Consider the following 14763-nt stretch of genomic DNA (forward strand, 5'->3'; position numbering starts at 1 on the left):
TCAAGAAACTTCAATTTGAGCCCCTACCATGTTGTTCCTCCTTGTGCTGAGCATGTGAAATTCAAAGACATGAGAGCAAGATTCTGGATCCCAGGTTCAGCCCTGGATACAAAACAGGCCACAAAACTGTATTATATACTAGCTGGTATATTAAAAAAAAAATTGAAGATTCTCTCTGAGTTCTGACTATGGCCCTGTGAGGTAGGGGCTGTTTTGAGCCCCATGTTTCATCTCCGAGATTCTTTTTTTTTTTCTGGCCACGTGGTGCAGCTCGCGGGATCTTAGTTCCCCGACCAGGGATCAAACCCGGGCCCCTGCAGTGAAAGCACCAAGTCCTAACCACTCTGCCCCATTTTTCAGATGGGGAAAGTAAGGCACAGAAGACCTCAGAGACTGACGCAAGGTCACACAGCAAGGCGGGGAGGTGGCTGGGCCTTGAACCCATGTCCATAGGCTCCCAAACCAGGCTGCTAACTCTGAGGCCCTATTGAATGCAGCCCTCTCTCTGGCTTAAAACCACCCAGAGACCTCCTGCCCTCCTTAAAAACCATCCAGACCCTTTAATCGTGGTCTCCAAACCCATCTGCATCATCTCCAGCTCTGCCCCCTCCCCCAGCCTCACCGGCCTCCTTGCTGTCTCTCAAACATCTCCAGCTTGATCCCACCACAGGGCCTTTGCACTGGTTGTGCCCTCTGCCTGGAATGCTCTTTCTCTGCTTCCTCGACCTTTAGGGCTGAGCTGAAACAGCACCTCTTCTGAGACGCCTTGTGGTCCTCAACCCCTCCCCTCAGTCACTTCTTATGACTCTAGACCAGGGCTTCTCAACCCTGGCTCTGTTGACATTGGGGCTGGATGATTCTTTGGAGTGGGGGGTCGTCCTGTGCATCATGGGATATTAAGCAGCATCCCCGGGCTTTACCACTCAAACCTGTAGGACAGCCCTCCCAGGTTGTGACAACCAAAGATGTCTCCAGACATTGCCAACTGTCAAACCTCCATTTTTAGTTTATGGCGGGGGGGGGGTTGTTGTTGTTTTGTTTGTTTGTTTGTTTTGCTGTGCTGCATGGCTTGCGGGGATCTCAGTTCCCAGACCAGGGGTTGAACCCAGGCCACGGCAGTGAAAGCCCAGAGTCCTAATCACTAGGCCACCAGGGAACTCCCCTAGTTTATGTGCTTTTATCCCCCACTCAAGCGGATGCTCCATGAGGGCAGGGACCTTGCAAATTCCCACTGCCCTCGGTGTCTGACACTTAGTAGGTGGTCAGTGTGCATTTGTTGAAGGGTTGTGTCAAGCCCAGGGCGAGCGCAGGAGGAGATGGTGGGGACTGAGCTGTGCTCTCTGCCCTCAAGTTGGGCAGATGACCCACCAATGGGCCACCAGTCACCATAACTATGATTCTGTGGCCTGTTGTCCATTAGAGGCTGAGCCTGGGGTCCAGGATCTCACTCTCATGTCTTTGAATTTCACACACTCAGCACAAGGCAGCACACGGTAGGGACTGAAATTGAAGTTTGTTGAATGAATCACATTCTGTTCAGTTGGAGTTTGTTGTCTCCATTTTACAGGTGAGGACACAGGCTCAGAGAGACGTAGCTGCTTTCCCAGGGTCACACAGCAAATGAGAGGTTGAGTTAGGGTTAGGTATTAGAATCCAGGAGGGTCACATGTCAAAATCCAAGCTTTTCCTTAGCCCTTCGGAAGGATTTTGAAAAGAGGGTGGCCAGTGTCTCGCTGGAGAAATCCTCCCAGGTGACACGTCCCCCTCTGTCCCCTACAGATCGTGAGGATCAATCCATTCTCTGCACGTGAGTAATCCTGAAGGACTTCCTGGAGGAAGCGGGGTCCCGGCTGGGAGTGGCTCTGCTTGGAATGGGCGGGGCTTACCTCGGAACATTGCTGACCCTTTTTGTTTCCCTTTGTGCCCCCCCCCTTAGCGGGGAGTCTGGGGCTGGGAAGACAGAAAACACCAAGAAAGTCATCCAGTACCTCGCCCACGTGGCATCATCGCCAAAGGGCAGGAAGGAGCCGGGTGTCCCGGTAAGTGACCTGCCTTGGGACATACTCTGGACCCTGCCACCAGCAAGGCCCCCTCCATCTCAGGTTCTGCTTCCCCCCATAACTAACTCCCTGCCTCCCTCATGGAGGGACACAGTTGTGGGCCTTCTCCTGGCTGCCCGTGCCCCCTGCGTCCCTACTGTGTGCCTGATATAGTGCTGGGAGCAGAGGCAGGGTAGACACAAAAATGTGAAGGCCAGTCCTTGGCCTCACTGGCCCTTGGAACAGCACCTGGCACACAGTAGGCGCTTACATTCCAGAGCATCCACTGTGCGTCAGGCCTGTTTAGGTTCCGGCAATGCCCAGGTTTGCTCTGTAAGTGAGCATTTATGTAGTGCCAGTCCCTTTGCTTCTATTACTGTAACACGCCGGTGAGGTGGGTGTGGTCTTCCTGCGTTAAAGACGGGAAGAGTCACAGCTGGGGTGAATTGGTTGTCCGAGGCCGCACACCCAGGAAGGACCAGCCTGGATTCAAACCCCAGGTGCTGTGGGTAACCCTCCCCCCCCCCCGATGCCACCCCACTCCACATGGCCAGTTTCCCCAGCCCCTTGTCTCTCCGCCTCACCCCACCCACCACCTGAGACCACCAGTTCACCTGTGTGTCTGTCCACGTTCCATGTGCTGTGTCCTGCTCCGTGTCCCGGTCCGTGTCTCGTGTCCTGTGACTTCCTCAGGCCTCCACCAACACCGTGTCTTATGTGAGTAGTGGGGAATCGCCTCGAGTCCTGTCACCCCTCATACCACCTGGGTCACCCCAAACCACAGTCTTCCTGGCAGACAGGGCCCCCTCAGACACCAATGGGCACCCCTGCCAGGAAGCCACATTGCCACTTATGACAGTCCCGTGCTGTGCACGCCCAGCCCCACGCTGCCATTTCACACAACCCTGCCGTGTGCACACAGGCCCCCCTCACCGCACTGTTGCTTACGGCAGCCCTCCTGCATGCACACACCTAGGGCCCATGCTGCCATTCAGTGTGGTCCTGCCGCACATGTGCAGACCCCAACCACACAGCCGTTTCTGTTAGCCCTACTGTGTCTGTGCAGACTGGCCACAGATCCCAATGCGAAACAACCCAGAGGCCCAAACTGCCATTTATTGTTGATCTGCTAAATTTGTGTAGACAGAGCCCACAGACACCACGAGTTCACACAACCCACAGACCCACACTGATACTTACGGTAGGCTTGATGTGTACACCCAGCTCAGGCTAGTGTCTGAGGGCTCACAGGGCATTTGAAGAAATAGTTGGTGTCTTTGAGAGCCTGGCTAGGAAGGAGGGGAAGGGGATTGCTGTTGACTGAGCACCTACTATGTTCCTGGCTCTGCCACTGAGGTGGCTGTAGGGACGTTCAGAATAAGATCCCTACCCATGGGGGTGGGGGGAGGGATAAACTGGGAGTAGAGGATGAAAAGATGCACATTACCATGTATAAAATAGATAAACAACAAGGATTTACTGTATAGAACAGGGAACTATATTTAATATCTTGTAATGAACTATAATGGATAAGAATCGGAAAAAGAAGAATATAGGTATATACATATATATGTATAACCATATCATCCTGCTGTATACCTGAAACTAACACAATATTATAAGTCAACTATACTTCAATTTTAAAAAAAGGTTCCTATCTTAAAAAAATAAATCAATAAAAAATCCCTACCCATGGATCAGCCTGACTGGGGGAGGAGACTACCAAGCTCCCAAACAGTTTGAAGCAGTACATGGATGGTGTAGATGTTTCTTTAATTCTACAAGTGATACATGAGTACATATTCACTGTAACAACAACAACAATCAGATAAAGTGAAATCCTTCTCTCAGTCCTCCTTCCTTGGAGTGTCTTATGCTGTTGACAGTTTGGTGTGTATCCTTGCAGGCCTTTCTCAAATGTTTACTGACGTGTCTATCCTTATAGAAATAGGAGTCCTGTTTTGTGGTGTGCTTTTCCCTCAGTTTATTTTTTATTAATGGGATCACACTGTAGGTATTTTCCTGCAGCGTGCTTTTTGTTTTGTTTTGTTTCCACTAACAATGTATCCTGGAGATGTTTCCTCAGATGTTTCCTTGTTCCCTTCCCAGTAGACTGAAGGGCAAGACCCAGATGCGGGAAAGAGGGCACACACCCGGACACACAAAGGCCCCCCACACACAGACACTCAGCCAGCTGTGACCCAGACCCACCCCCCCTTACAGCTGGGCCAACCCCCCTCCCCCCACTGACGGGTCCTCCCCCGCGCCCCTGCAGGGTGAGCTGGAGCGGCAGCTTCTTCAGGCCAACCCCATCCTGGAGGCCTTTGGCAACGCCAAGACAGTAAAGAATGACAACTCCTCCCGATTTGTGAGTGCTGGGGGAGGGCGGTTCCTGGGCCTGAGTCAGTGAAACAGGAGCTGGGAGTTTAGGAGGATGGGGGAGGGGAGGCAGGATGTATGGGTCTGTTGAAGGAGGAGGGGCCTGGGGGCCATGGCTCCTAGGTCTGAGGGATGAAGGAGCTGGGGACCTGGGTCCCAAAGAAAGAAGTCAAAGGGGCCTGGACCTTGAATTCCCCTAGGAACTGCCCCCCGAACTGGAACCTCACGATTGGAGTGGGGTTCAGTGGAGGGAGAAAGCAAGAGGCAGCCCTGGCTCTGGGAGGGGTGAGTGTGGGTTGGCGGTGCTCTCTAGGCCCACGGGATCCTTGGCTAAGTCCCTCCACCCGCTTCCCTCGCAGGGCAAATTCATCCGCATCAACTTCGACGTTGCCGGGTACATCGTGGGCGCCAACATCGAGACTTGTATCCTCTCACCGCCCGGAGGGGTGCCTGGTGGGGGGACGAGGGGTGGCAGCCAAGGAGGGTGGCTCTTGGGATCTCACCGCTTACGGAAAACAGGCGTCCACACTCGTCGGGAAACCTGGCTCCCTGCAGCTCAGAAACTGTGCCTCAGTTTCCCCCTCTGCACAAGGGGAAGGATCCTACAACCTCAGGAAGGGGCAGAGGCAGCATCTCCACATGAAGGGAGGAGGGCAGGGCCTCCCGGAGCTTTTAGGAGAAGGCCAGCCCAGCCTCGCTATGGGGCGGAGGGTCGGCTATGACTTAACCATAGAGAAAGGTCGCGAGCGCAGGCAGCAAAAGGGGAAGGCGTGTGGGGCTGAATGGGTGGGGGGGCAGAGGCCTTGCCCCATGGAGTCACACGGGACATGCTTAATTCCCAGGTATGCCAACACGTGTGAAATGTTTTCTACCAGGCATGCTCATCAGCGACTCCGTGCCCAGGGTTTTTACTGGGGGCTGATCACATAGGCACCCTCTCCCTGGCACGTACCCAAATTCCGGAGTCCCTGAAGGAAAGCGGGTGTTCAGAAGAAACCATGTTGTTTTGCACAAATAGTTTAGGTGCAGGGAGCCCCTCCTATCAGCCAAGGAAGGCTGGGAACCCTCCCGAAATCCAGATTCCCAGACACCAGCCAGAGGCGGGCCTTGCAGGCCGGCTGGCTCAGGCCAGCTGTGTCAGACCTTTCCCACACATGCTCGGTAGGAATTTAAAAGATAAAACCCAGAAGCTCCAGGAGTGCAGAGCTTAAGAGAACGAGCGAAGAAATCACACCCACCCGCTTTCGAACCCAGCTCTGACGCTTTGAGGCTCTTGAGCACGTGATTTGACCTCTCCGGGCTTCAGTTTCCCCCTCTGTAGAAGGGGACGGATCGTTGAACCTACTCTGGAAGGGTCTGAAGTGAGGCAGGTTCTTAGCGTGGCCCCTGCCACATCGTAAGCACTCAAGCATGAGCTCTCTGGGAACTCCCTGGCGGCCCAGTGGTTAGGACCCGGCGCTCTCACTGCCGAGAGCCCGGGTTCCGTCCCTGCCTGGTCGGGGAACTAAGATCCCACAAGCAGTGTGGCACGGAGGAAAAAAAAAAAAAAAGAATGAGCTATCATTATTAGGAATGAATGATTAGATTAGCAGTGTCCTTATAATGTTAATATTGATATTCATAACAAATCACATCCCCATCCCCTCGGTATCTAAGCTCACTGTCTCCCCCCACCCCCCGTAGTCGGGGGGTGGGGGGAGGGTTGAGAAGCAGTGTGTTGGTGAAGGGTTTTTCCTAAGAGGGCTTAGGGAGTAAGGAAACAGGGATCTCGCTGTCAAGCAGCTGGGCCCCATGGACTCTGCTGCCACCTGGTAACTTCTTCCTTGGGCTCAAGGCCTCATGTCCCCTGCCGCCACCAGCTTCTGATCCCCACAGTTCCTGCGGCCCGTCACCCCTCTGCATCACGGTTCCTGCTCACACAACTTCTTAGAGCTCACGGCTCTCCCTGCCCCATCCATCCTGCCATCCCAGGCCTCCACGGACCCCGGAGTCTTCTCTGCCTGCTTCCAAACGCTAACTTTCTCCCATCCACACTCCCCATCCAGTTGGGGCTGCCCCCACCAGGCACGGCCCTCCTTCCTGGCTGTCTCTGCCTCGGGGCCAATGACCAGCCTGTGGTCATTGGTGTTCGCGGGGCAGGTGCCACCCCCGGGGTCAAACAGATGGATCCCGGGCTTGGCCTGACCCCTCACACCAGCATCAGCATGTCCAACATTTCTTGAGGGTTTACTGCGTGCCTAGCAGTGTCTTGAGAACTCTCCATATGTTAACTCAGTTCCTCGTCTCTGTAACCCTGTGAGGCAGATGCTGTTATCCCATTTCACAGATGAGGAAAACGAGGCTCGGGGCTGTCATCACCCAGGGTCTCACAGGTTGTGCATGCTCCCTTCACCCCACCTTGCCCTGTGGGACCTCCTCCCGTGGGTCCTCCCTGTCTCACCCAAGCAGGTTAGCGCCCCAGGGTTTTGGGTCAATGGTTTGCAGTCCATCTTGGGCGAGGCTCCCCAAGGCAGGTCCTGCATTATGACAGTTGTGCACAATATGTGCTCGGAGGTCCCTGAGTGAAGGACACAGACGGCTACACCAATTATCAGATGTTTTATTTTCCTTTAAGGCGTCTCACCAATTTTCAGTGTGTAAACGTGCCATGTGGCTTTCCCAGAGGGAGAAGCTGAGAGCCCCAGTAGTCATACGGGGAAACTGAGGCTGAGAGGGTCATGACAGCAGGAGGTATTCTTATCCTTGGTAACGAAAAACCAGGCACAGCTTCAGTGTTTGACACATAATAACTCATTTACCCCGACAGCACCTCATAGACTCATGGACGGGTGTTAGTATCGGGCCCCTTGCACAGATGAGGAAACTAAGGCTTGAGGCTTAAGTGACACATGTCGAAAGCCACTGGTCCAGTTAGCGACCAGGTCGCCAGCCGGGGCTATGAGTGACTCCACTGTTCCACGGGATAGCAGGGGGTTCCCCTCCATGTAGCACCTTAACTCACCCCCCGCCCAGACCTGCTGGAGAAGTCGAGGGCCATCCGCCAGGCCAAGGACGAATGCAGCTTCCACATCTTCTACCAGCTGCTGGGAGGCGCCGGGGAGCAGCTCAAGGGTTAGTGTCCAGTGGTTCCCCACCCCTCCCGGGGGTCTGGGTGGTAGCCGCGTGTGGACCCCCTGGGGCGGAGGACATGGGAGGCACTAACCTTTGTCAAGCACCTGCTTTGTGTCAGGCTCCTGCTGGGTGGTGGATTCTCTCGCCTCCCGGATCCCACCGCCCCTGGTTTCTGCCGCCTCTCGACTCCTGCTACCCCCAGACTCTGCTGCCCTCTGGTTCCCGCTGTCTCCCGGGTCTTGCTCATGCCAGCTACGTGGCCACGTGTCGCCTGCCCACAGTCACTTCTCTCCTGAAACTCCGGGGCTCTGCTTACTCCAGCGGGTGCTGTAACAACTCCAGCTTTGCCATCTCGTGGTTCCCGAAGATCGTGGTTTGCGTGGCTTGTAGGCTCCTGCTGCCTCGTGGCTCCTGCCTGAGACTCCTTCTGTCTCCTGCTCTGTGCTCCTCCAGCCCTCTGGCTGTGGAAACACCCCAAGGCTGTCTCGTCTACAGTGGCCCCGCTGCCCTGTGGCTCCCTGTCATTCTGGCTTCTTCCACCCTGTAGCTTGGGCCGCCTCCTGGCCCCTCCGCACCCAGCCTCCTGCTTACGGTGGCTTCCGAACCCTGTGCCATCGACCCCTCCTGTCCCATGGCTTCTGCTAACTCAGGCACCCGCAGCCCTGTTGCTTCTGCCAGTGGGCGGCTCCTGCCTTCTCTGGGCAACTCTGCGACTTGAGGATCATTATGGAAGGAGGGAAGAGGAAAGGTCTAATATGTGCTAAGTACCCACTTCACGCCTGGCCCTTCCCACCAAACCCTTGAAGACTGGATCCCCACTCATTTGACAGAGGAGGAGACCGAGGTTCCTAGTGGGGAAGTGATGCTCTTCCTGGGGTGGCTATTGAGGAAGCCGGGACTTGAGTCTGACTCTACAGCTCATTCTTGACCTTGGCCTCCCCCCGTTATTCCTACAGCCGACCTCCTCCTGGAGCCGTTCTCCCACTACCGCTTCCTGACCAACGGGCCATCATCCTCTCCGGGCCAGGAGCGTGAGCTCTTCCAGGAGACACTGGAGTCCCTGCGGGTCCTGGGATTCACCCACGAGGAAATCACCTGTGAGTGAGCCATGAGCCCAGGGCCCCCCATGAAGGATGGGGGTGGACACCTGGCCATTCATTGCTTGGTTTGAAAACTAAAACAGGGAACGGAGGAAGGAGGAAGCTTTAAGTAGGGGATCGGGAAGGACACACTGAGATGGTGATGTTTGCGCAAAGGCCTGGAGAGCCGAAGGTGTGAGCATTGGTGCTATCTGGGAAGAGCGGTCTAGGCAGGGGGAAACAGCGTGTGCAAAAGCCCTGAGGCAGGAAAGGTGTGGCATGTTTGAGGAATTGAAACTTCTCGAATGGATTCAATTAGTGGGTGACCCAGGGGAGTGGGGAGATGGAGCCACAGAGGCAGGTGGGGTCTCAAATGCCAGCCTGAGGGGCTGGGATTTGTCCTGAGGGCACTGGGGAGCCATGGGAGGGCTGGGAGCCGTGGAGGAGCAGCTCTGGGCCGTGTGGAGGATGGACTGGAGGGCAGGAGGAGGCTGAAGCGAGGGTGCAGGGAAGACCCTGCCCCTGGCCCAGGGTCTTCCTTGGTTGGTCTGGGCTCGGGGGCACTGGGGTGAAATACTCAGCTCATTATCTGTGTTCTGCTGCTTTGCCCCCCACCTTTCTCACCAAACAGTACATTTTGACAGTAGTTCCGTTGCAGTACTGTATTCGTTTGCCAGGGCTGCCATCACAAAGCACCATAAACCGAGTGCCTTAAACAAGTGAAATTGATCATGTCCCAGGTCTGGAGGCCAGAAGTCCAAGATCGAGGTGTTGGTGGGGTTGGTCGGTCCTGGGAGAATCTGTTGTCTTCCCCTCCCCTAACTTCTGGTGGTTTCCTTGTTAGAAACGTCACCTGACCTCCGCCTTCAGCTTCATGCGGTGTGCCCGCCTCCCTGCCCAAGCATCTGTATGCAAATCTCCCCTTTTATGGGACACCCGTCATTTTGGATTAGGGGCCACCGCACTCCCGTGTGATCTCATCTTAACTTAAATAATTACAGCTGCAACGACCCAATACCCAAATCAGGTCACATTCTGAGAGGTCCCAGGCATTAGGATTTTAATGTATTTTTGGAGGGAGTAGGGGGACACGATTCAACCCATTATGCGCACATAGAGGGGGAAATCTCAGTCTTTTTTCCGGCTACCTGGCATTTCATTGTCTGGATGAATTGTGATTCCTTTCACCAGTCCCGTGGAGACCTTGATTTCCAGTTCTGAGCGGGTCCGGGGCTGGGTCTCATTCTCCTCTGGTCTCTGGGGCTGCGGAAGGCCTCGGGAGCCACTGTGGGCTCCAGGGCCAATGGGGAGGGCTGGAGACCCAGTGCCAGGTTGGCTGTCCACCCAGGCAGCAAACGGGCCAGCGTCCTCAGGCATATTGACACAGGGTCCCAGGCCTCCCTGCTAGATTTCCCAACCACGGGTTGCGTAACTGCCCTGCTCCTCCCTGGGCAACTGACAAACAAATTCAGATGGAGGCCACAGTGGGGGCCTGAGCCCCTCAGGTACCGCCTGCCCTCCTGACACAGGTCACCTCAAGTAACCCTCCTGCCATGTGGTGGGCGCGGGTAGCAGCTCCAATTTTTCCAGTCCCGAAACAAAAATTTTGCAGCACCGTCGGCATGTAGTGACATAATCTGAATATGATCAAAGGTCATCGTGTGAAAACCGAGTCGCCCTGGGCCCCTCTGAGCCCAGTTTTCCACTGTTAAGTTTCCTGCATCTCCTGCCAGAAATATTTCAGACATGTAAGAAAAGACACACATTATTCTCCAGCCCCAGGGCTGATGTTCTTCTGTAATGTGGATCAAAATGTTACCGAATTTCTGGGACTTCCCTGGTGGTCCAGTGGCTAAGACTCTGCGCTTCCACTGCAGGGGGCATGGGTTCAATCCCTGGTGGGAGAACTGAGATCCTGCATGCTGCCCGCCCACCCCCCCCCAAAAAAAAGATGTTACTGTATTTCTCTCCTGATTTAAAAGTTCCTGCACAGTGGTTGATCCAGATGGGCCCCACCTCCCTGACCTTCCTCCCAGTACCCGCTCAGAGGGACCAAGTAACAACGAAAACACCTGGCATATCAGGCCCCGCACCCTGGCCTGGGTCCTGGGCGGCACTGGGGTAGAACGCTCAGCTCATCACCCCCCGTGCTAGCGTGGGCTTTGTCCCCTACTTTTCCCACCAAACAGCGTGTTTGGCAGTCATTCTGGTTTTGTAGGTATAGGTGAATTTCAGGTTTTTTTGTGGTTGCAGAAGGTTTCACTGTTTAGATGAACTGTGATTCTTGTAACCCGTCTGTCCCTTGCAGACACACCCTTCAGGTGACTGCCTCCTATTGCTGTTGGAATCAAAAAGTGCCAGGAATATCCTTATAAGTAGATCTTTGTGCTCGTGGGCGAACAGAACTGCAGGATCAGTTCTTAAGCCACAAAATACTGAGTCCAAGGAGAGGTGCAGTTTTTGGTTTTATCCGGCTTTCACGGAACTCTAACAGCCTTATTGAGATATCATTCACATACCAAAACATTTACCTATTCAAATTATATGTCAGGGAATTCCCTGGCAGTCCAGGGGTTAGGACTCCGCACTTTCACTGCCAAGGGCCCAGGTTCGATCCCTGGTTGGGGAACTAAGATCCCGCAGGCCCTGTGGCGTGGCCAAATACAAGCCAGTGGCTTTTAGTACCTTCAGAGCTGTGCAGCCATCCCCACAATCAATTTTAGAACATTTTCAGTGACCCAAGAAGATAACTTGTTCCCCTTTGCGGTCGTCTGCTGGTTTTCCAATGCCAGCCCCTGGCAACCACAGATCTGCTTCCTGTGTCTATGGATTTACTTATCCGGGACCTTTCATATAGATGGAATCATACAATATATGATCCTCTGTGGTTGGCTTTCTTCCCTCGACATGATGGTTTGAAGTTTCATCCATGTGGTCGTATGTATCCGTGCTTCCTTCCTTTTTACTGCTGAATAATTTTGCTTTTTACCTTTTTCTTACGGAACCTTTCAAACAGGTATGCAAGTAGAGAGCAGAGGGTCGTGAACCCCCCACCCCTCCCCCAGGAACCTGGCACCAGATCCAGCAGTTAACGGGCTCATGACTTCTTGGCTTTCAGCTCTAACCCCCAGCCCCTTTCCCTTCCCCCAACCCCACTCTGTTTTTTTAAATTGTACTGAATCGACCTCGCCGCTGTCCAGAAGGTGGCGCTAGTTTCCAGTTTCTCCCACCCTGTGTCTGGAGCACCTGTTCCCCCGACATGGTTGTCAGCAACCACTGTTGTCAGCTTTTTTGCTTTTGCTGGTGTGGCAGGTGGATGGGGTCTCATAACAGTGTGATTTTGTGTCTCACTTCCAAGGAGTGGAGCCAGCCGGTCACCTTTTTTCTAGACTCTCCTTTGGAAGAAAGAGGAGACAGAGATGGGGAGTTCCTTGGCGGTCCAGTGGTTAGGACTCGTAGGTTAGGGATGGCCCTGGGTTCGATCCCTGGTCGGGAAACTAAGCTCCCACAAGCCTCATGGCATGGCCAAAAAGAAAGAAGGACACAGAGGTCCAGGGAGGTGGGGTGTCTGCCCTATAGGACTCACTGCCTTTGATGAGGTGGTGGTGGAACCCGGGTCTGACTCCAAAGCCAGCCCGTGATCCGTTTCCAGAGAGGCAGGTGGGCGCCTCTGGGTCGCCCACGGGAAGCCCAGGGCAGAGAGCGTTCGGGGCCAGTGGAAGCAGGACCTCCACGCCCCTCCTCACTTCCCATCCACGTTGGCGCCGTCAATGCCACTAGGGAGGTGGAACAGGCAGCCTAGCGCGCAGGGAGGTGAGCTCCTGTCACGTGAGGCCGTCGTAGCCTCGCCAGCCCCGCGCCCCCGCCCGTGCAGGTTGGGGCTTGCTTACTGCCGGCTGGGTTGAAGTCAACAGCCGGAGCTGACTGCCAACCCCTCAGGCGTCAGGTTCGCCGGGTGCTTGGAACCCACGCAGGTTCCGAAGCCAACCGTAAAAGGCCACCGGGGGAACTCGAGTCTGAGTCGGGTCTGAGCTGATGTTAAGGATGAATAATCATCCGGTTTGTTAGGGGTGATGATGCCTTTGTGAGTCTATCAGGAAATGTGCTCATTTATTTATCTTTTGGGAGGTACCTCGCTGCCCTGCCGCAAAACCTCCCAGCGTTTCTGGGACCCTGGGCTGTTCCCGACACCCCAGCCCCCTGACCCCCCCCCCCCGCCGCCCAGCCCCTCCCACTGCCCAGCAGGGGAAACCTAGGCCCAGGAGGCCACTGGTTGCCCCAGGTCACGCCTCAGTAATGTACCCCCCACTAGTTAACTCTCGGCCATTTGTTCATTCGTATATCGATTCATTCAACACATGATGGAGTCTGCGGGCCAGACCCCTGCAGACGCTGGGAGAAATGAACTGTGACCAAGACAGAACAAGCCCCTGCCCCCTGGAGCGCTGAGACCCAGGGAGCATCAAATCACACAAGTGGATTAAAGTTGATCCCCTGGAAGAGCGATGGCTGGAAGGTGCATGGAGTAGTGACTGCGTGTCAGGGGGGTGGGGGGCGGGGTCTCGGAAGGGGCGGGGCAGCCCCTGGAGGAGGCGGCGCTTGGCTGAGCCCCGATGGTCAGGCAGGAATTAAGCCGGTGTAGGTGGTTCTGGACCGCCTCTATGGGGAGGGAACTCCCAGGGCAAAAGCCTGGGGGCAAGAGAGAGTGTCAGGTGTTGGCGGGGATTAAAGAGGTTGGCCTGGCTGGTTGGAGTAACTGAGGGGACCCGAGGCTGGAGCAGGTGGGAGGATCGGGGACAGGGAGCCGAAGACCTTGGTAAGGGATAAGATTGAATCCCAAAAGTAGTGGGGACTGTGGAAGGCATTCTTCCCCCCAAAGTGGCAAGCTGAAGTTCATTCGTGAACACATTTATGCAGTGCTTACTGTATGCAGAGGATACAGTTAGAAGGTGAATAAGGAACAGATACTTTCCACAAGGAGTTACGATCCTGATGGAGAGCGAAAGGAAAAATTCAGATTTGTTGCACACCTCAGCGTGCCCCGAAAACTATACCAAAATCTTTTTTCCCTGGGGGACTAGAATTCATGGACCGTAAAATTCGCCATTGTCAAGTATACAGTTCAATATTTGTAACATATTCACAAGGTGGTGTGAATCATCACTGCAATTTCACTGACTAATTCCAGAAACGGAGTCTTTTCTCAGCAGTGATCTTTTTTTTGACTACATTTCAAGGGGTATGAAATTCAAAAAGAACTAAAAGTCTATGATCATTCCAGTGTCCCGGGCTCCCAGGGGGCCACCTCTGTTAGCTGTTTCTTGTGTGTCCTTCAGAGTAAGGCTTCTTGAAGCTGTCAGGCCAGTGACCAACACCCCCCCCCTTCTGTTTTCAGGGATTTTTTTAACCTCTTTTTTTTAAAAAAAATACTTATTTGGCTGTGCTGGGTCTTAGTTGCGGCACGCGGGATCTTTGTTGCAGCATGTGAGATCCTTTTAGTTGTGGCATGCAGGATCTTTTAGTTGTGGCATGGGGAATCTTTAGTTGCGGCATGCAAACTCTTAGTTGCAGCATGTGGGATCTAGTTCCCTGACCAGGGATCGAACCTGGGCCCCCTGCATTGGGAGCGTGAGTCTCAACCACTGGACCACCAGGGAAGCCCCCTAACCTCTTTATTTATTTATTTATTTATTTTATTTTTTTATGGTACGCAGGCCTCTCACTGTTGTGGCCTCTCTCGTTGCGGAGCACAGGCTCCGGATGCGCAGGCTCAGCGGCCATGGCTCACGGGCCCAGCCACTCCGCGGCATGTGGGATCTTCCCGGACCAGGGCATGAACCCGTGTCCCCTGCATCAGCAGGTGGACTCTCAACCACTGCGCCACCAGGGAAGCCCCCTAACCTCTTTATTTTGAATAATTTCAGATTTACAGAAAAGTTTTAGAGTACACAGAATCGCTGCATACCTTCTCCCAGATTCCTCAAACATTACCATCTTGCCACATCTGCTTTATCCTTGTCTGTCTTTCTGATTACTTGTTCTGAGCTGTTCGAGAGTAGGGGTGTAGCCCGGGGATCCCTTCACCCTTCATATGTCCGATGACCACTGTCACAAATGACCACAAACGTAGTGGCTTATAACAACACACATTTATT

General features: G+C 54.2%; 1 protein-coding gene across 4 annotated transcripts in view; it reads left to right on the top strand.

Moving 5' to 3' along the window:
* Window positions 1-14763, top strand: part of MYH14 (myosin heavy chain 14) — a 91204-nt gene that overhangs the window by 11700 nt on the left and 64741 nt on the right. For all 4 annotated transcript variants that reach the window (XM_082863466.1, XM_082863464.1, XM_082863465.1 and 1 more), the window contains 7 exons: window positions 1780-1807; window positions 1937-2039; window positions 2733-2756; window positions 4315-4407; window positions 4778-4841; window positions 7431-7529; window positions 8486-8626. In XM_082863466.1, coding sequence (XP_082719592.1) covers window positions 1780-1807; window positions 1937-2039; window positions 2733-2756; window positions 4315-4407; window positions 4778-4841; window positions 7431-7529; window positions 8486-8626 — 552 coding nt within the window. The remainder of the gene's footprint in view (window positions 1-1779; window positions 1808-1936; window positions 2040-2732; window positions 2757-4314; window positions 4408-4777; window positions 4842-7430; window positions 7530-8485; window positions 8627-14763) is intronic.

The sequence above is a fragment of the Leucopleurus acutus genome (assembly GCF_964270905.1).
Source record: "Leucopleurus acutus genome assembly, chromosome: 20".
In the NCBI taxonomy this organism is placed as follows: domain Eukaryota; kingdom Metazoa; phylum Chordata; class Mammalia; order Artiodactyla; family Delphinidae; genus Leucopleurus; species Leucopleurus acutus.